Source organism: Temnothorax longispinosus, chromosome 1 (assembly GCF_030848805.1).
Source record: "Temnothorax longispinosus isolate EJ_2023e chromosome 1, Tlon_JGU_v1, whole genome shotgun sequence".
In the NCBI taxonomy this organism is placed as follows: Eukaryota; Metazoa; Arthropoda; class Insecta; order Hymenoptera; family Formicidae; genus Temnothorax; species Temnothorax longispinosus.
This window is the reverse complement of record NC_092358.1, coordinates 24,540,479-24,561,423: the sequence shown is the minus strand read 5'-3', so window position 1 is coordinate 24,561,423 and position 20,945 is coordinate 24,540,479. Positions and strand designations below refer to the sequence as shown.

Below are 20,945 nucleotides of genomic sequence, written 5' to 3'. Positions count from 1 at the left end.
GCAGCCCGTAGGACCTAGTCGATCGTATGAAGCTCCCAACGACTTCTTGTCGCTCCTGCGATCTTGCTCTAACACAGGCCCTCTCCTCGTTTCTACCGTGTAACACGGTAGAGAGAGCGTGACTCTCTCCCGCGTGGCAGCACCGGTTTGGTCTTAACGATCCCACGAGGAGGAGGTCGCCCGCTCGCGCTCCTTTCCAGCTCCGCTTCCTTCCTCCCTACACCGGAGTAGACCTCCATCATTGCCACGTCGGACGTGTTCTCTAGCTCGTAACGGCGTGCATGCGACGTTACGGTACGCCCGTCGTACGTCTCCATCGAATCCGGCCATCACATCCGCATCAGGCTCTTATCTAAATGACATAACACGGTATATGTGAGTTCAGACTCGCGATGTTATGAAAAACGACGAAATCTCTACGTTAGATCGCGCGACGTTAAATAACGGCGATAACCGATACGAGATACACCTGCCTGCCTTTTGCTATTTAGAGCAGCGAAAAATTGAACTCCCCGATCGCTATGTTATAGTAAAAGCGTGAAATCAGTAAATGTATACACTTACTAGTCAATGTATGCATTTACATATCGATTTCTATCCCGGTTTCCGGACATCCAGCAGAGCTCTGTTCTCTCTCCCTCCCTCTTCCTCTTTCCCTCTCTCCCTCTCTCTTCCCCCCATATGTATGTACATGTATGTGTATATGTGTGTGTATGTGTTTGGCGCGCATGCACTTCGCGGTTACAGTTGGTAACGAGGAGGTAACTCGCTTCGATGACGGGACAGTTGGACGGCCCCGCGCTCTTTTGCCTGAGCGACGATGTAATTTTCTCTCTCGGCTATTTCTCTCGGCGCGGCGTTCGCGCGATGGCTTGGCCCGCGTTATGCTCGCCTGGTACCATGGGCAGCCGGACGCAGACGTGCAAGATGGCACGCCCAGCTGTCGCCACGCAGACGCCGTCGACGCTTGGCAGCCGCCACGGCAACAGGATCGCATATGCCGGCCATGGTGTCTCATCGCGGTGTTCCCGCGATCACGCACGGCCTTGCTATCGCGAGTGACGCCGCTAGCGCTCGCATGGCCAGCTAATAATAGTGATAATGCCGCCGCGCGCGAGCTCGCGCAGCGCCGAGCGATACCGCGCCTTCGTAGCGCTGCGGGTCTTGCGATCGCGCGACTCGCGACGAGACCGTATCAGAATCGAGCCTCGCTTGCGGAAAATCGATTTTCGCGGTATAGCATGATCGCCGTGCGATTCCAATTTGATTAGTTCAAAACCAGTTTTTCGGATTATCGGGGATCGCTGGATTCTAGAAAGGCTAACTGCGTTTAGGAGGAAAAGTATCTGGTGTAGTGTATAATAGGTATAATACATAAAGAACTAAGGCTGTTTCGAGAATTTTATTTTCACGATGCAGATAAAAAATGAGTGCTAATCGTAAGGATTGACTACGCTCATACCAAAGATGTAATTTGAACACTAAAACTACTGACGATTAATTTCTTCTACTTAAGTATATTATGTCTTTGGAAAACGGGATGGGAAAAAGTAAATTGTTTAATTTAATCATTTATATATTGCAACAAAACTCAAGGAAAAGCTCAGAAAATGCACTGTTATAAATTTCAGTAACTAAAAGGAGTTACAAACCAGTCATTGTGTGTGACTTTGATTATAGTTCTAGCGTTAAAGAGATCATTACTACAAGAGTGCACCATTACACAAATTTTTTTCTTTAGTCTCTACGTACGTTAGTTTTTATTAAAACATGTAGAAAATTTGTAGACTTTGGTTATTTAAAAATGCATGTGACAAATTTGTTATTTGAAGAAGCAAGTTGGATCGTTAGCATGCAGAATCGAATTATCATGGATTTTGATTGTAAATAAATGCGCTATATATAACAGATTCTTGCCAGCACTACGCAAATCTTTGAAAACTTTTGTGAATATACGTTAATTAATGAATGATAGGAATTATCGGGCTAGACATTTTTTTATCCTTTTTGAATGCGTGATACATTTTCTATATACCTCCCGAGATTATTTTAGCACAGCCAATTATGTATTCTTATATTTTACCTATTTCTTCATTGGAGATATATTTGATATTATAAACGTCTATTATTTTTTATTCGGAAATTTATAAATGCAACATTTACGAGATCTTTTAATTATTCTTAACGATATATATTAAGTATATGATGACAGTTTTATTCATACTGTATATATACAGTAAATAAGCGAATCTGAGCATGCTTGACGCCATCCCAATATTTTATCTGACAGAAATGGCGAAGAAAAGAAGATAGGAAAGGATCAAGTATTGCATTCAAATAAGAAAAGCAATGCGGAAGAATATGCAGTCGTACTAAAAAGTATCTCGCTCGCCAATCACAACTTCGAACTCTTCTTCTTCGAGAGTCTCTAATCTATAGAATTTCGATTGAATCGTTAAATCTATCGCTCAATTGCGTTGTCTCCGCACTTATGCTAATTGGAAAGCTTCCATCGCGAGCTTTTTTCTGTCTTTCCTCTGCGCATTCGACCGTTCGATTTTTCCTTTGTTCGCGGTCTCGACGATTCCTCGACTGCGCTCTTCCCCCCTTTCGGCGCAAAACGCCACTCTCCGTAGACCTCGACGTCACGTCGCCGCCACTCGCGCGGTCGTACAATTTACATCTCTGTGGCATGCATATTTTTGCGATATGTAAATCGTTTCTTTCCGTTGTTGTCGCTGTAGCAGCGGCGTTGTTCCACACCGGCGGATTTGCATAATTGAGACGACGGACGGACAAATCTGCGACTCTCCTCGGAGATTTCACGTGTCGACGCGTCTCTTCCTTTCGGTGCGACCAAAGCTCGAAGATGCGCGAGATAAATAAAAGAGAAGAGTGGCGATGAAAATTTAATAGATGCAGAGAGACTGCGAAAATAAAACTTTGCTATTATTAGATATAGAGGGAAAAAGAGAGATAGTGTTGCTTTTATTTAAATTTTACGATATTTGTAGTGCAGCATTAAGCAGGATAAAAGATACGATCGCAGATTTGATATAATAAATCGCGTATGTACTTCGATTATAGGTATATATCGAAGACATATGCCTTCAAAAACGTCGCGAATAAGTCTCGCGAGCGGATTGCTAATGACTTGCAAATCACGATTTATCGCCAATACTGACCGATGCGAATATATATTTTAATTTTGGTTTATTTTATTTATTTTCTAGCAGCCTATTTGTGTTTAACGAAAGACTGTGCCTGTTTATTACAGCTTGGAGACGTACAAGCTGTATATCAATTTTGCTGCTTATATAGATGCGCAGTTGCGAGCGGCTCGCGAATCGAGATATGTATCTTAATCTTTCACGAGTTTCCGTCTAAGCTGCAAATTTTTCGTTTTTTAGTTATTTCCTCCGCAGTATCGCGGAATAAAAAATTAGGTGGTTGTGCGCATTTCGATGCGATCGTAGATCGTCGGCGTTTGCCGAGATCGGTGGCATCCCGTTTGTCCGCTCGCCTGCCTGCCTGCAGTGTTTGCATCATGCAATCGTTGCGCAGCTGTGCGTCTGCATATTGTATCTGCCGAGTTGCGTAACGTAACATCGACGTCGTTGTCGCGAGAGTGCATATTGTATCTGCCGAGTTGCGTAACGTAACATCGACGTCGTTGTCGCGAGAGTGAGGAACGCCGTGTCGACGGCGATTGGGAGGAATGGCCGAAAATGGCGGGCGTGCCGTCGTTGAATTCTAGAAACTACGGGCTCGGCCCTCGCTTCTACCACCGCCGATTGGCCGATTCGTCCTTGGTCCTCGCAGGGGGTCGAAAGCGTTTTCTGCCGTGCCGGAGAAGCGTCGCCATCCTGTGGCGAGCCTCCAAAGCACAGAAAGCCCCGCGCAAGCGAATTATTCGTCAAACCCACCCTCCGCGGCTGACTCACCACCCTCCTCCTCGGGCTACCCCTATTTCGGGGTTGAGGGGTTGGTAATTTCTGGCAAGAGCGCGATTTTATCGGCCGCGAGTACGTATAAGGGTTGACTTGCGAAAAAGCTCGCGGGGGATGACGATGGCTCTGCTTGTCTCTCTCGAAGGGGCATTTAATTTATAAAGTTGATATAAATTTGTAAGACTAAATATATCCTTCCATTTTACGAGTTTTCCATTCTGCTTGAATAAAAAAACGCTTGAACAGTACTTACTTTGCCTCGACTAGGCCCAATTTCACGTGAATCTGAGATTATTTTCTTTGTCGTCTACTTTAATAGTGCAAAAATATAACCGTAGAATCCACTATTTTTGCAATGGAAATTTATAAATAATTGAAACTAATTTTTATATTTACAATGTTTTTTCTCTGTTTTACACCGTATTGATATTGTCTGATAATGATTTTTAAATTTTTTTCGTAAATTCTATCGAGATCTGAAAAACTCCTTAAATAATAATGAAGGATAGCTTTGGGAAACTACGGGATGGTTAGTCTCATCAGTAGCTATACATAATTCATGATGAAACGGTATTAAATTAACGCGGGATGTTTGCAGTCGTACGTAAGTTTGATCCATGCGAAGATAATGCTGCGACTTCAAAGTAGCTCTTTGGCTCTGAAAAAAAAAATAATGTTGGCGCAAACAACCATGGTATCAATGCACTCGGAAAAATGCAAATATTTTTCCCATTTTTTAAGAGAAAAAATAGGAGCTTTATTTAGTAAATAATTAAGAAATAGGATTAATTGCTAAATTATTTTCGTGGAACACTTATTTTCTTTAAATGTTAAATTTTCTTGCTAGATTATTTATCTCTCTCTCTTGTTATTAGTCACATTATTATATTTTATTTATAGATGCCATTGTGCTCGACAAAGAAGCAAATAGCTCAATTTATACGGATAGAAATAAAAAAAGAAAGATTTGCGAAAAATAATGATCTATCGAAAAAGCTCTACGTTACGATAAGAGTGCTATCAACAAGTGAATTTACTTTTTGGCGTTCTCTTTACTCTTGATTGCACCATATTGCAAGAATCGATCCTCTAGGTCTGTTTCTTTTAATTATGTTTTCCGCACTTGTTATTTCTTCTTTAATACTCCGGAAAAAATTTAATTTAAATAAAGAAAAAACTGGCTTTTCGATTTTCAATTGGATCTCAATACATCTCGCGTATTCCATATGCAAGTTTGGATCACGCGGAATTGTCATATACATATGTCGAACGTACGCATCCGACCACGTGCGCGCACGCATTCGGTGACGCAACATGTACACGGTGACGTAACGGTGGTCGCGCGTGTAAGAGAGAGAGACAGAGAACGAAAGGAAAGAGAGGAGACGTGCGCGATATCGAGTCGAGGTAACGAGTAACGAGTCGACAACAACGGAGCACAACGACGATGACGCTGCGGGCTGCGCTTGCGTGCGCCCTCGTTTCTCTCCTCTTAATGCACACAAATAAACACGCATCGGGGGTCGCGCGCGCGCGAGCGCGAGCGCGAGCGTGTTCTCCTCGTCTTTCACGCTCCTTGCACTCCGCGGGGATAACGTCTCCCGTCTCGCGGAAACTCACATCGCCCTCGCGTTACGCGGCCCGTACACACAATAGTCGCGCTCCACCTCATTCCGTTGCGCTGCCGCCCGTCAGACAGCTGCGCGACGACCGTGACTGCCGCGAGTGTGCGTCGGTCAGACCTGTGTGTTGTCACGTGACGACGACGAACACCGTCGCGACGAGGCTTGCCCCTAAGTCTCGAAGGGTGGAGGAAACCACCCTTGTCCTCCTGGGGTGTCGCGAACCATCGCGCCGACGTGACACCGTGCACCGTGTTCAATCACTCGGGTCCTCGGGATGAGATTTTATTCGGCCGAGGGCAGCGGGACGATGTAAATACGCGGCGAGATCGATAAGGGAGCACGAGGGAGCGCGGAGTCTCCCGTATTTCGTTTGCCGTTCGTCGGTCGTTCATGGGAAAAGTGGGTCGACCTACCGCACGTTGGTGGAAGGTGAGTGTCTCTCTCTCCGTTGTTACGTCACCGCCACGTTATCGGCCAGAACGGAGTAGCGTTATCGCGGGGAAGTGACGCGGGTGAAGCGAGGCTCTCTCGGTTAAGCACGAGCGCAGGCTCTCCGGTGAGAGGAGAGACTCTCTACTCTCGTAGGTGTGTCAACGTGCGATTTCCAATTGGGAGGTACGTGCGCGTTGCCGCAGCGAATTCCGACAGCGCGCGCCAGTAGGGGCGCGATCCACCAGAGGTAGGGTCAATTAGGATAATTACAGAATGACTGAAGCATGTGACGTCATTCTTCGCGTTTCTCCCATTGAGCTTCTTGGTGCGCCCTCCTTGCTCTCCGAGCGATAAGCAGCTGTCACTTTTGACGATCTTAAGCCCCTTGCACAATGCTAGGCAATAGGCAATAGGAACAGTAAATAACTAAAAAATCGTTAATTACAACCGAAAAAAATTCGAATACTATGATTGATTGGCAACAGGCAATAGGCACAGAATTTTCAACGCGACGGAAACTCTGTGTCTATTGCCTGTGTCACTGTTTACTCTGCATTTATACATGATTTCTGATTTCTATTCCCTGTTCCTATTGCCTGTTGCCTGGCATTGTGCAAGGGGCTTTACGCTCTCTTCTTTCTCGTCGCTGAGAGATATTCCGGTGTCGCGAACGATTATCCCGAATGACGTTACATCGCGCACGAGTGAGCTTATGCTGTAAATGCGAATATATATATATCTCTGTGATCGATGTCGTCAGGCGTATAAGAATCGGCGCACAGTTGATGGTATTCGATAGCGACTTCAGGGTAATTTCTTGACAGAAATATCCGGCGAAGATGCATTCCGCGCGATAGCGTTAGTTCAGGCGAGATTTAATCTTCTGCTGTTTGCCCCGCAATGCTATCGTGTGCACGCATGTAATACTGGAAATAGAAGTTCGTAATGTTAATACGCGACCTTGTGACGTTCGCTGTTGATGGAACAGCACGCATAGGAACGGACGTAGACTTTCGTAATGGCATTTAATCAATATCGAAGCGCTGTTTCAAAGTCACCGCCTATGCTCACGCGTTACATCTCCTGGCAATAATGTAGAAATAACGAAGGTCGAGCGAGCTTAATTTATGATATTTAATGTAACTTTTTATATTTGATTTAATATTCTATAGCTTAACGTACGTTTTTAGGTAATAATTGCAATTTTTATTTTCTCGTTCTGATGCTTTTAATTGGACGTATATTGAAGTTGTCCAAGTCATTATATTGCCACCCATAAAAATAGAGGACAAAAGGAAGCAACAAAACAAGAAAGTATCACACGTTATCTTTTGTAATTGTGGTAGTTTCCGACAACGCGCATGTGCAGCGAAAAGTGTAACAAGTAGTTGAGCATTCATAACTGCAGCTCAGGCGCTTGACCGAGTTTCCGTTCGTTACAACGTAGTTTTATTTCTCTCGTTTTGAATTTAAAATAAATAAAAAATTACATGGATAAAATTAGTGCAATAAAATTAATGCGTTAATGATAATGATAATGCTGCTTTCTCGGGTGCTTCAACAGCCTCTTTGAGATGCATGTAAATACCGGAAAGTGATCTTCGCTCGTGACGATCACATCGTAGCGATTCCGATTACCTACTTCCTGGCTGCGCCAATCGCAGTTCTAAAGACGATCGATCGCAGAGAAATCTCCCTACGGGCTGGTAATCGGACTGCATAGATAGAGGGACGTGAAATAATTTATTACACCGGCAGAGAATCTCTAGTTAAAAGCCGCGATTCACGGTCGTATTGCAGATGCAGATTAGAAAGCGCCGGTCGCGGGTGCGCTGCGCCGAGGTCGTAGACGTGACTTCGAAATGACGACAACAATAGGACTCGATGCGATCTCTCGTTCCCAGAGATGTTACACGCCGTCGTTAATTTCGTACCCCCGATCGCGATAACCTACACGACACGTGGCGAATCGTACCCGTACCGTGGATAAATCAATATCTAAGACGCCATGACGTCACGACCACGATCGTGCGTCGAAGAAAGAATCTCCGATATATTTGGACAAGCGGCCATTGTGCAATCATTTAACGCGACGATCAATAAACTGGCCTATAAGTAATTTGCGTCGCACGACAATTTCGCGACGCGTGTAAACATAATGAAAACGCGGCACGGACTCGTAAAACAAACAAGAGGGGCAGCGATGTAGGTGGAGAACATATACGAAGCCGTGGCTAAATATAGAGAGAACTTTTATGGTGCGCGCGAGGACCCGAATGATCCGCCGGACCCCGATGGTCTTTACTCGATCGGAGGCTCGCGCTCATTAAGACCAGCGCGAGCGTCGTGCAATCAAATTCTCGACGTGATTTCGTAGCGCGAGATACGGAATCGCCGGTGCGATTCCGCGAAATCGGAGTGTATGGTTAGTATTCATACATTGTATTCATGCGTGGCGTTTTTGTCAACGCGGAGATTGATTGAGGAAATACGTGATCTGCTCTGGAGACCATTTTATCAAATGTTACCAAATATCGAAACATTTAAATACGTAGCATTTAACTGTTTAGGAGGAATCTAAGAGAGTTTGAAAATTTTTTAGTTTTTATAACAATGATTTTTTCCATAAATAGTTTTATACCTTTAATTAGGTTAAAGGATTACGGTGTACTATAGATTAAACGTGATATTTTTAAAAAACTTCTGAAGTTCTCTTGGATCACTTAGCATATTCTTTTGCGCGAACTTTAATAAATATTTCAATAAGTATTCTCCGATATTTTCTTAGAACATAAAATGGATAATAAAAATATTGTACTTGTTGGTGAACCATATTTATTAAAATTGTTAAAGATATGAAGCATTTGTTTTCTTCGATCGCTGTGTGTTGATTGAGTAAACACTTAATCAACAATCCAATTCAATGAAAATCCATTTTGCGTTAAGCACCTTTACAAATCGATAACTTTATCGATTAAGATAATGACATCCTTTGTTCTTCGAGCATACTGATTCTAGTAATGTTTCCGACCATGAGTACGTTTCGCTCGACTGGCCGTGAAAATCGGAGAAGAAACCAGGAGACCGAGAAAGCGTACCGAGGATTGACTTCAAGGACAAATAATTTCCCTAGAAACTCAACGAAGCATTCTATTGGAAGAGACACTTTTTGTTGTGATCTTAGTTGCTCCGCATTTGTTAAGTCGATTCTGTTATCTTATCACAACGATTCGAGGAACTTAATTCAAGCAAAAATCGATAAAAACGCTTTGAGAAGAATTAATTTTATTTGAGAAAAAGGATTTAAAAAGAGAATTTATTTAAAAAATATCGATTTTGGAATGTATGGTAAATCGCTCTCGCGTTTCGAGATGTATAATAATTTGCGAATTTACGCGTGCGTAATTACTGCTAGATATCGCGGCGGTAATATATCCGATTGGTCCCGGCGAAGAAAAAAAAATGCCCCTTTGTCTCATTTTTTCGGATCGGACGGTCGGCCGATCGGTCGGTCGCCGAAAGATCGGCCGATGAGATAAGCGAATCGCCTGCTTCCCGATCCGCAACGGATGATCGGCCGGCGAGAAGTGTGTGAAAGGTAACGTGGGCGGGTGGAACTTATTGCGGTGGGTGGGCCACGTCGAGAGATAGAGAGAGAGCGCGTGACAGAGATGAACGGCACGCCGGTCCCTCTGATCGTGCGTGTGACAAAGAGGACGAAGACCCGTCGTGGCGCGAGAGCGAGAGCGAGAGGACGCGGGAGACAAACGATGAAACGGAGCGTGAAGATGCTGCGGCTGAGAGAGCGAGCGGGAAAGAACGGAAGAGTGGTCCTGTTGTCGGGCGTGTGACGAACGACACTCGAATGTAGTTAGGCTAAGTGTGTGCACCTGAGAGGGATAGAACGTCATGCGGGACGTTTTATGTGCGGCGTGTGTGTGTATGCATGTTTGAGTGTGTGAAGTGAAGATGATGCGTGCGTGATTGCATGTTGAAGATGGCTGGGGCGAACAGGACGATGAGAAAGCGCACGTGTTGAGGGAGGGAGAAAGCGGGATGGCAGGACGAGCGGACGAAGTATAGAGCGCGTTAGGCTGTAAAATGCGCTGATGAGGGGAGAGAAGGAGGAAGAGAGAAGAAGCGAGAGAAGAAGCTGTGCTCCCGAAAGAGAGATGCACGTATCGATGGAGCGCCGATAAGAAGAGAGATATTAGAGAGATGATCTCACGAACGCTTATTGTGATGTTGCGTGAAAATCCGCGCGTGTTTGCGTGACTGTGAGTCGAAGGAGGGTTGAAATTGAATGGAGAATTACTCATCGGACGGAGTGGAGTACCTCGTGGAATACAGTTCCTCGGTTTTCCTTGATCGGGATTAGAACTGACGCGATGACTCCGCTACGGTACCTATATATCTCTAGTCGAACTTTGATCTCGACAGTGCGAAGCAAACTCGCACCCTTCGAGATAGAATTTACACTCGAACTAGAATCAGTCGCCTAGAAGTGCGATAACGCCTTTGTATTTTATAGACTTCTCGCGGAAAAGAGGATGAAGGGATTGAGAGATAAAATCCGATCTCTTTTTAACGTGTTAAAATGATTGAAATATTTACTGTAGTAATTATGTACTGTAAATATTTACTGGAGTAGCTATATTTTATTTTTAAAACATTGGGGGAAGAGAAGAAAATTTTTTTTTAAGTTACATGATTCTACATAAAAATTTCTCATAATATACTGTTTATTTTTATTTACTGATTAAATAGACCGTACTAACGGATGGCGTCATTTTGCTGTTCGCAGTTATCCAATGAGAGACGATATTCGCATTTAGAAGACCACGATGAGAGGTGGTGCTGGTGATGGTGATGGTCCATCTATAGTTACCGTTCCCGCTTCGGCGTCCCTTAATGTAAGTACATCTTTATTTAATGTACAGTAACTCGTGTGATTGATCAAGTGTTTCGAAAGTTATAAGACATTTATTAAGAGCCCATTATTTTATTTAGACTTTTTTATAATATACGAATTATAAAAATTTATTTTGTACTACGTTCTTTCTTTTTCCTTTTTGCGGTATCAAAAACTTGTATGAAATTTTTAAAACATTTGATCCATTTCATGAGTAACTTGTGGGTTTATTCTTGGGAGAATCGATCGACCACGCGAGGTGTCGTGGTATCGCGACGGTGCTTTCGCAACCCAATTATCGCTGCCGACTTTATCACCGGTATATGGGCAACCGTCAGTTGAGTAATGAGCGTGGAGAACCGGTGCAACAAGTATCCCAAGAGTCCAGTAGTCGTACGCAGGTCACCATCGATTAAGCATCTGGCTCGATCAATAGTACATTTTTAAAGCTGTAATTTCCATCTCTTTTTTTTTCATCGATTCTTACCTTTTACATATACTGAAACAGACTATTTCGTATCTCGGTCATCCATTAGCAGAACTGCTTTTCCAGAAGTTGTGTCAATATTTGTGCGCACAAAAGCGTCCATTCTAATACTAGAGAATTGATAAGTATTTTATTTTATTTATGTAAGTTATATGTTTCCCTCATATGTTAGCTTGTATTATATACACAATAAGAGCAAGTCTATTTGACATTAATATTTGAATTGATTTCGTGTAATCAAGGTCGCATGTCACGTGACATTCTCAGAGAAGGGATTAATGCGGGGCGATCTATGGGGTAAAGTGAAACAGAAGGCAATTAGTTCGGAAGGGAAGCGACTTCGGAACAATGTGCGTATTCATTACCATGACACCTCTGTCACTTTGTTCCATCATAACATGCTGTACATGGTGTAAATTAATTCAAATCTTGAGATCAGCATATAGTTCTACAAATCTGATATCATTTTACATATCGAAAGCAAAAAAGAAAGATAAAAAAATAGGGGAAAAATTATATAGGTATGCAAATATACAATACAAAATTTATGTGATATTTCTATATCACATAAAGAGAATACAGAATAGAATGACAAAAAATATATACTTTTATATAAAATATATTTCCACACATAAAAAATATACTCCGATATAAAGTATAGTCCCGAGATATTGAATTTCTAATTTTAATAATCGAGATATAAAAGCTAATGCAACGACGATAATAGTAAACTGCCGCTACGCTATCATTTGTACGTGCTATCGATAAAGGCCATTAAGGCGCGCGACGTGAAGAATCGAAGTAGTCAGACGTCGCTAAAGTAACCTTCGTAGAGCGTATATGCCCGCTAAAATATTCAGCGGGGAGCTGGCTACCCGGGAGATTATATCGGACTTCTTCGGTGCCTCTTCGTGGGGAACAGTGCCATAAATCATGTATGCCAATCGCCTTCCGCCATGTAAATTTATCGATTCCACGCTAGCCTTTCAATTTCAAGAGGCGACGCCGTCGACGTCACGACGTCACACGACGTCGGGACGGAAACGTCACGGACATGTTTACGTGACAAGTCTTTCACGTTATCATGCTTCGAATAAAGCAGTCAAACGCTTCTATGTGTTGAGAGTCCTTATGACAATTTTCGCCTGATGTGATTGAGTTCGTGCGATACTCGCGATGACCACGCGAGTTAATCGTCGCGCATTTGCAACTTCATAAAGGTCCAGGTACCCATCCTCGTGTCACTTTATGATTACACGCGACCATGTAGCGATCTAGGCACTATATTGGGACTGTCGGGGACTAGTTACTAATTGGCTTTAAGTACAAGGCCGTGGCGTTACGGCACGTTCCTCGAAGATGGAGATGTCGGTCGATCGAAGGACAGTTATTTCAGCATTCGCTGCGCGGCAATGGCATTTACGGAGAGCATCCGCCGAACTGGTTTTCTCCAGTAGGCTTCGATAATGCGACAAGCGGCACTCGTTCCGCGGAAAGTTATTGCAAGGGTAGAAATACCGCGAGCGATTTCTTCGCGACCGATATGACAGTCGAAAACGATCAAAGAGTTTGAGATTATATTAAAATATGTAATGATTTTTTCTCGACTGCCCGTTTCGACTTCCACGAGAGTTGTATACTTGGAATTTGAGCAGCTAAATGTTATTCTTATTTCTTAAGGTCATCTACGTCAGTTAATTTTGGATGGCACATTAATGATTTTCTCTGTAACCTAAACCATATTTTTTACAAATAAGTTTAAATAATTATAATTAAAAAATTTTTGAAATTAAAAATAATTTTCATTTATTTAAAATGATTGGTCAATGATATCGGTTACGTTGACACTTTCAGAGATGTTTAAAGGTGATTTTGCGTTATGATTCGCAGATTCTGACGGCCGAGGATAGCATGAGCGACGACGTATTCGAAATGGACGACGATCGCTCTTCCACCGTCACGAATGTCGTTTCCGGAGGCCTCACGCCCGCAACCGTGGAACGACCCCTCGAGAAGACACCCTCACCTACCGGATATCGCGATTATAAGCCACCTGCCGAGGTGCTCAGCAACAACTACAGCACGACTTTTAGGACAACGAGCGACTTCGACAACTTAAGAAGCGCTTTGAAGAGGGATCAGGAGAAAGAAGATAATTTCGCGCACAAGGTATGTCGATTAGCACGAGTTCTTAAAGAGATACGGCAAAATTCAAACGAAATTTCTCTCACCTACAAAAAATAATATTAAGAAGTTAGCTCCCGTCTCGTCTCTTTTGCGGTAAAATAAATCACATCTTGAGGTGATACCGAACACGCGTAATTCGGTGGCGAAATGAGCGCGCGTTCGCAAAATCGACTCGTCGATCGGTAGATCACCGCGCTTCCGAGATGCAGTGGGATTAACCTTGCCTTCCGTGCCAAGGACAAGCCGGCCTCCTCTCCCTTGGCAAACCCGTGGAATAATGATCGGGAATGCCAGAGGTCCGTGGTAGCCGTGGTACGGCCCCCGAGACGATTCCCCCGTCCTTCATTTCGCGTCTTCGTCTTCTTCTTCTTCACTCCTCGCAGCTTCTCTCTCTCTCTCTCTCTCTCTCCCGCCATCCACTCTCTTCCGTCTTTTTCTGCACTTCATCACGTCCTTCTCCTTGCCTCGTTCGCGAGCTTCCAGCTCGTCGTAAGATTCCTCTGTCTTCGCCGTCTTCTTATCTGCTCCTTCGTTGTCTTCATTCGCATCCGGTGGAACGCGATTCGCGGATAAATTTACGCGCGTTTGATAACATCCATAGCGTCCTAAGCTTCGACTTGCTTGACCGTCTGCGGACAAAATCATCTTTCTCAATGATATACATTTTTACAATTGTTCTTACTTTTTTCAAAAAATCCGCAGCGTTCAGATATACTTAAAAAATTTTCTTTTTGCTTAATTTTCATATTGGAATATAACGAATGCAAGTACAAAGTTGAACGGAACGCGGGAACGGCGCGATAACAAAAGAATACAGGCATTATCAATGTATGGCGTGGTAAAAAAGAGAGATAAAATGTTAAACATGTTACTATTATTAAACGAATTATAATAATTATTATATATTAGAGTTATTCTACAAACAATAGTTATTCTACAATTATTATAAGGATTGTCCAAGATGCCTAATTCTAGAACTAGTGAGACTAATTTGAAATTTACAGTCGTCCTTGATAATTGCATGCGATGTGTCGCATTATGCGCGATGAATATTCGCGACGGGCAAACACCCAGCCGCTGAGATCCATCGGAGCTGAATTCCCGATCGGTTTCAGCTCAGATCAGCCAAGAGCGATAACGTTTCGCGCGCGACAGGCGCTAAATATAGGACGCGATCGGGGCCCCCGTTGCACTTTTTCGCGCGTGACATTTAATTTTATGTTCCGAGCTGTATGCGCGACTCAGCGCGCAATAAAGTAGAACCCAGAAGCCATCGAGCATTTTTTTCCGGTCGCCCCGCTGCAATTAAGGAGAGGGTTCTCCTCTCGTGACTACTCAACGTGGGACGGAAGAGCGGCGGGAGAGGGGGGTCAGAGAGGGGCTGCGGGTTTGAATAAGCTACTACACAGGGGGACCAAGTAAAACCGGTAGGGGGTCTACCATCTCTCGAGCCGGTTCTTGCCTTGCACTTTCTTCGACCGTCCGGGCACCTCGTCAGTACTCACTTCGTACCGCCTATAAAGGATAATTGAAGACCCCAGCGCAGCAACCAGCTTGATTTTTGCAGATTCTCCCCGGGTAGGGGAAGATAAATATCGAATTAAGGGGAGAAAACCACTTAAGCCTTTCCCCTCTTTTCTCACCCACGTATGTTTCATCTTGTTTTGCGTTCAACGGCCTCGATTATATTCGTCTTCTTTATCTTTCCGCACGTTCCGATAAATCCGACAAAGTTTTAGTGAAAATCTCGCGTATCTCGCGTAATTTTCGGTCCCAAAGGATCGGTGGAGTCGATATTGATTTTCCGAGATTTGCGGGCGGGAAGCGCGCGCGTATATATTTTTCTCTTTTTTTTTTCACGATACAGCACGCATACTCGGTTGAAACTCGGCTAGACAACGCACCGCACACTGACCTCAACGGCGGTCGTGCATCTGGCGGGCTCGCGCAGTCGCATACCAATTGAGTTAGCGGCCGTGTGGTAATGCAGAAAGACGGCGGGAGGACGAAGCGGCGAGACCAACGGCATGTACACATAGACACCGTGGCATTCCGTACGCGGGGTGAGCTATCTCGGCAAAGCCGATTTCCGGCTTTACCTCTGGTCCACGTGCGTATCGACGACGCCGGAGAAGACTATAAATGCATAAAAATCGTAATCTTATTCTCGCAAGCAACTTTCTTTCTAAAAGTAGAATAGCAAGAGTCTTGAATTTTACTCATTGTCAGACTCAACCGAAACATGAAATTAATTTTATTTTTTTAAGACGAAGCGGTCTTTTAGTCGGTCGCGAGCGAAAAATCCTCACGAGAGAATTTTTGCCCGAGAATGCAATTACGATATTTTTTATTAATGACTGTTGATACACCGCTGAAAGAGAAGGACAAAGCCGCGTCGAAGAGCGACCGCAACCACCGCGAGAAATTGCAACGTCCTTCGCGGTTTTACGGTTGCCGCGAGGGAGATGCGCGATCTTTCCGCGTATACGCTCGTTAGATCTCATGTCGTCGGTCATGACGATAGTACGTCGTCGCTGCGAACCGTTCCCGGAAATAGCGCGACGGATTTTTCGATAAGAGAACTCACGCTCGTAAATACGTTATCGCGATTATGGTAATTCAGGGGTGATAACCTCAGCGATAAGATGAAATATAATAAGATTTTCTGTAAATGTCACTTGATTCGCGCTTGGGATTCATCGGAATGTTCACAGGAAAAGTTTGCATTTTCCCAGATGTTGATCGTTGATACTTCTTGTCGGGGAAGTTTCTCGACTGAGGATTACAGCACACGAGCAATGTGAGCAGTGAAACTTGAGCGAATCGAACTTATTCTCCAGAACAGCAAATCGGGTCGTGAAAGATGCTTGATCGTGATTCGAATCATTATCATTTCCGCTTGTTACATTTTTTATGTAATAATTTTTAGAATTAACTCTTTTATGCACAACTGTCTATTAAATTTTGAAAATACTCGAATAGTAGAGGAACGATTTTGATAATTTTTAATTGAATGCTATCGATAAATAGCCTTGAAATTTCTCTGACAGTTATATAAATCTAAGAGAAAAAAAAATGAAGATAGAAGAATATTATATAAAAATCCTGCGCAGCCTTCAAAATTTCTTTTAATGCATTCAAAAGTTAAAATAAAAGGAACGTTCGGCATTAAGTAGATTTGCAAGAGAAAGCTTTCTGAGAAAACAGTAATCTAGCGATACGTCCCTCGATCGTTTTTATCGAGAAATATCGAAATACTAGGGTGAATTTTTTTAGGCGGATTGACCCGATTGATATTCTGGTCGGGTTTGTCGAGCCGAGAAGTTCGGTAGTTGATAAATTATTCGAGCTAGAATTGCGTATGCCGAGCAAGGAGCGATAAACATATTCGCGACGTGTCCTTACCGTAATCATAATCATAACAGTACATTTTTATGACAGATATTTCCCGTGGTTTCGAATACGCGGAATAAAGAAATCCCAAGTTTTCCTCTCGCTGATTCGTGGGAAATAAATATCTTTCCCGTTTGCGATTTCATCTCTCGTTCAAAGAGAAGACAAATTGGCTCTTTAATAGCGTGCGAATGTTTAATGTAATTCTAAACTTTGTAAATGACACTTCCCTTCTATCTTTCTCTTTCCTTTAATGGTGCCGAGTTTGTCCCGTTTGCAAGAAACGCGCGTGGCGATACTCTCGATCGCGCGGACTCGAGTTCATTTTGTGCTTGGCTGATTCAATCCCGTTCGGTAATAATCTAACCACCCGCAGCTGTTGCATCGAGGAACAGCGAGCCTCTATTAAACAAGCGCTCGACGACCGCGACGGTGAGGCTCGAGTTATTTTTATCGCGCACGGCGTTGTCTACTCGTAAGATTTCTCGACGACGAAGAAGGAAGAGGAACTTGCGTGCGTCGCCGGCACTTGGTACTGTTACGTGCGAAGCGCTACGTAATATTTGAAGGGGTAAAATAAAACGAGAAGTTGTCCTTTTACTTTATGTCTATGGCGACAAATAACTTGGCAGAAACTTATCGAAACAGTGCTTGTATGCTGAACGCAGAAATGATTGCTGCGAACAACGATTTTTACCTTCGAGAAGGACATAATTTCTCTTAAATCATTATAATGAATGGCGTATTCGAGAGACAAAAGAATTTTGATATGTTTTATCTGAAAGGAAGTATAATAGCCGAACAAAGATTAGCAGATACAAAGAGTCCGTTGAGATTAAGAATTTTATGGCGTTACGGAAATATTTAAAAAATGTAGGAATTTAAGAATCTTAAAATTTTGAGATAAGATCACGGCTCAAATTGCAACATCGGAAGCGTTCGTTATTCGAGGAAGAATTTAGAGGTAATTAATATTGGAGATCTCATATTTCGAAATAAAGATTGCGGTATACATTGTAAAAATAAAATGTTATGCTGTGTAACAATGAAAAATTCTATTACGAAACATGCAGCATGTAAAAATATGCGTGACGAGCAAAGCATGATTCTCATGAAAATTATTTTTGTGATATTTTTGACACTTGACATTCGACGTATCAATCTTTTAGTTGTACTCAAAAGTTCTCGGAATTGTGTAAAAAAATAAAAATAAAAAATTAAAATATGTGTGCCTTAGGGGGAGAAAAAGTTTTACGGCGCGAGAATTAACGCCCTTCGATTTTTACGAGAGACAAATGAATAAACACGAATGACAAATGATGTCGCAAAACTAAATAAAACGTATTATAATGGGCGTGTATGTGCAGCGTATATGTGCGTACGTGCAGCGATGCGTGCGCCCATTGCCTCTCCTCTCGCGTCGTCGCCGAGCCACCACCAAGCGCATGCACACGTGCACTCGCAAATGGCTCGATTCATTGCGGCGTACTCTGAAACCGATCCACGATCACGCAGCTCGTATTCGTAATCGCAAAATACCGTTGGGGCTTTTAATACCGTAACCGAGCACCGGCACCGAGCTTGCACCGGACAACCACGCGCGAAATCGCTTTGACAGCGGACGCCACGTGATCGATCACATTTTCACGTGCTTACCGACGACTGCTCCGCTTTACCTCCCAACATAGGGGGAGGATGTTAATCTGTCCAGGCATCAGATTTAAGAGTCCTATGAGCAAAATTTTTCTATTTTTACGGTTTTCATAAATAGAAAAGTATTTATGCTTTTTTATTTATGAGAATTGTAAAATTCGAAAAATTCTATTAATACGTGAAATGTACATTGTGTGTTACGTCTGGAAGTCAATGTTACGTTTTATGATCTAGGAATAGAAAAGTACGCGACTTACGATTTTAATAATGGATTTAGCTGCTGTTAAAATTTACTTACAATCGATTTATCTCCGATTTAAAAATTATTATTTAGCTTTGGAATTCAAATAACGAATATGTTTGAATATTCATTTATGTATGTCCATTTTACGTTTGTATGCCAGGACACGCGACATTAACATTTGCATCGATTGTTTGATCAATCTGCATTACTATGTGACGCACTATTGATGCTCAGGGAAAACGCGAATCACACCTTGGGCGATCCACGCTCGCGTTTATCGGTCGTATCGTCGCGCGAATCGTCGTCGTCGTCGTCTCCTCTGTTTCGTCCGCGCGTTTTTCTCCTTCTGCCTTGTCGACGATTAGCATACGAATGTACACGACCTTGTCGCACCATTGGACGTCGTGACACACGAAAAGCGGTATTATGCGCGACACTGCCGCGTTTAAAAGCCACTGGATATGAAAATGCGAACGATCAGAGTTTCGAAAGTCCTTCGCACATGAAAAACCCATGGTAATAGGAACTATGATAATACCACCTGATATATGGATGATATTCTCCGACAAAAACATTTTGCTAACGATAGAATTTATTCTCAGTGGTATTTTTATTATTAATTGGTATTGATATAATGATTCCGAGATAACGATTATCGTTATTTTTTTAAATAACTAAACTTTTATATGTAAAAAAGATATTCTTTCTTTTTCTCTAGACTTTTCTCCTCGCGGATATTCTGCTTTCCGTATAAATACGGTATCGAATATTCTGAATCTATGTAGCTGTTCTCTGTATTTTTCTTCATGGTAGATTTCGCGCAACCAGAATGCGAAACATAAAATCATTCTCCAACTGGAATTCCCGCATTCCCGCGTTGCCTTCCTTTGTTCCTTCTCGCGCGTCTTGCGTTCTCTATAAATTTCCGTCGTGAGCATTTCCTTCGCGGCGAGGTTTCCGGTCGTCCCGCAAACGATGCAACCTTGCCGACAAATCTTTATCCATTGACAAGACAAGTCCCCCTCGATCCATTTATCGGATGAAGAAGACTTCGTACTGCTTGCGCGCGAATGGCATGTGATTTTCCCCGTGAAATACTTACTGTCGCGCTGAAAAACGTGCGTAGGACGACTTCTTTTTTTCTCCACATTTATTTGCCAATAGTTCTTCTAAAGAGCGGTGCTTACTTTCGCACGCCGTGTGCCGCGCACGTTTGTGTTTTCTGTCTCCTTTTTTTTACGAGCACCGAGTGCGTCGCCGTTAAATGCGCGCGTAACGCGATATCTCATGCGTTCTCGAACGCGACTGCCGCTGCACATGCACGCTGCACATGTACACGCGCACGCACCGCGGCCGCACGTGCACATGTTTAAGCGCGATCGCCTCATGCAAATCGCAACGCAAGTAACGAAACTCCGAACAGTCCGAACCCGTATGCCGTATGCGATACGTGGCGTGTATTACGGCGTTCGCTTGTTAACGATTCTTTTTCGACTGCTAGGATTCTCTGAGGAACTCTGACGTTGCGTTTCCGAAAGAATGAAAGTCCTTCAAAACCTACGAATATTCGCTATGTAATTACATCTTTTTTTTTTAGCGGTACTCTAGAAAAGAATTCAAAACTTAAAGCTCACGAAGATATTCGCAATGTAGTTATATTTTTTACTGCGCTATTCTACAAAAGAATACGTTCGTATATACTTTCATATTCCGTTAAATTACCTTTTACCGTGCGAATCACACAATATGAAGCTCGCGCTTATGACAAAACGTTCGAGGGTCACAAGACGGTTTTTCACTTCATCGGAAACCGTGCAGAAAAGGACTCGTTCGGCAGGATCCGAGTTCTATCGGCGATCGCGACAGCCTGCGAATCCCGCAACATCTCGTTCGTAAATCTTTACAGCTTGTCTTCATGGTACGTCGGTTTTACGATCGCACTTTTATGACGGCTCCGTAGTAACCGATCGCGTACCCAGCTTTACACTTCCGTCGCAGTTACGAGCCGTTCCGAGATGTACCCGACTACGAAGGGTCTGTATATAGGAATTATTAATAATTG

At 43.2% G+C, this 20,945-nt stretch overlaps 1 protein-coding gene across 4 annotated transcripts in view; it reads left to right on the top strand.

Annotated features, from left to right (window-relative positions):
• The window catches only part of LOC139820217 (ras-related protein Rab-37), a 145,565-nt gene that overhangs the window by 71,990 nt on the left and 52,630 nt on the right, over window positions 1-20,945 (top strand). The window contains exons 1-3 of one of the 4 annotated variants that reach the window (XM_071790382.1): window positions 4,677-6,004; window positions 10,812-10,920; window positions 13,297-13,575. In XM_071790382.1, the coding sequence (XP_071646483.1) occupies window positions 10,852-10,920; window positions 13,297-13,575 (348 nt within the window). In that variant the 5' untranslated portion in view covers window positions 4,677-6,004; window positions 10,812-10,851. Of the gene's footprint in view, window positions 1-4,676; window positions 6,005-6,025; window positions 6,255-10,811; window positions 10,921-13,296; window positions 13,576-20,945 lie in introns of those variants that run through there. The other 3 variants (XM_071790364.1, XM_071790368.1, XM_071790374.1) reach the window with 3 other exon arrangements.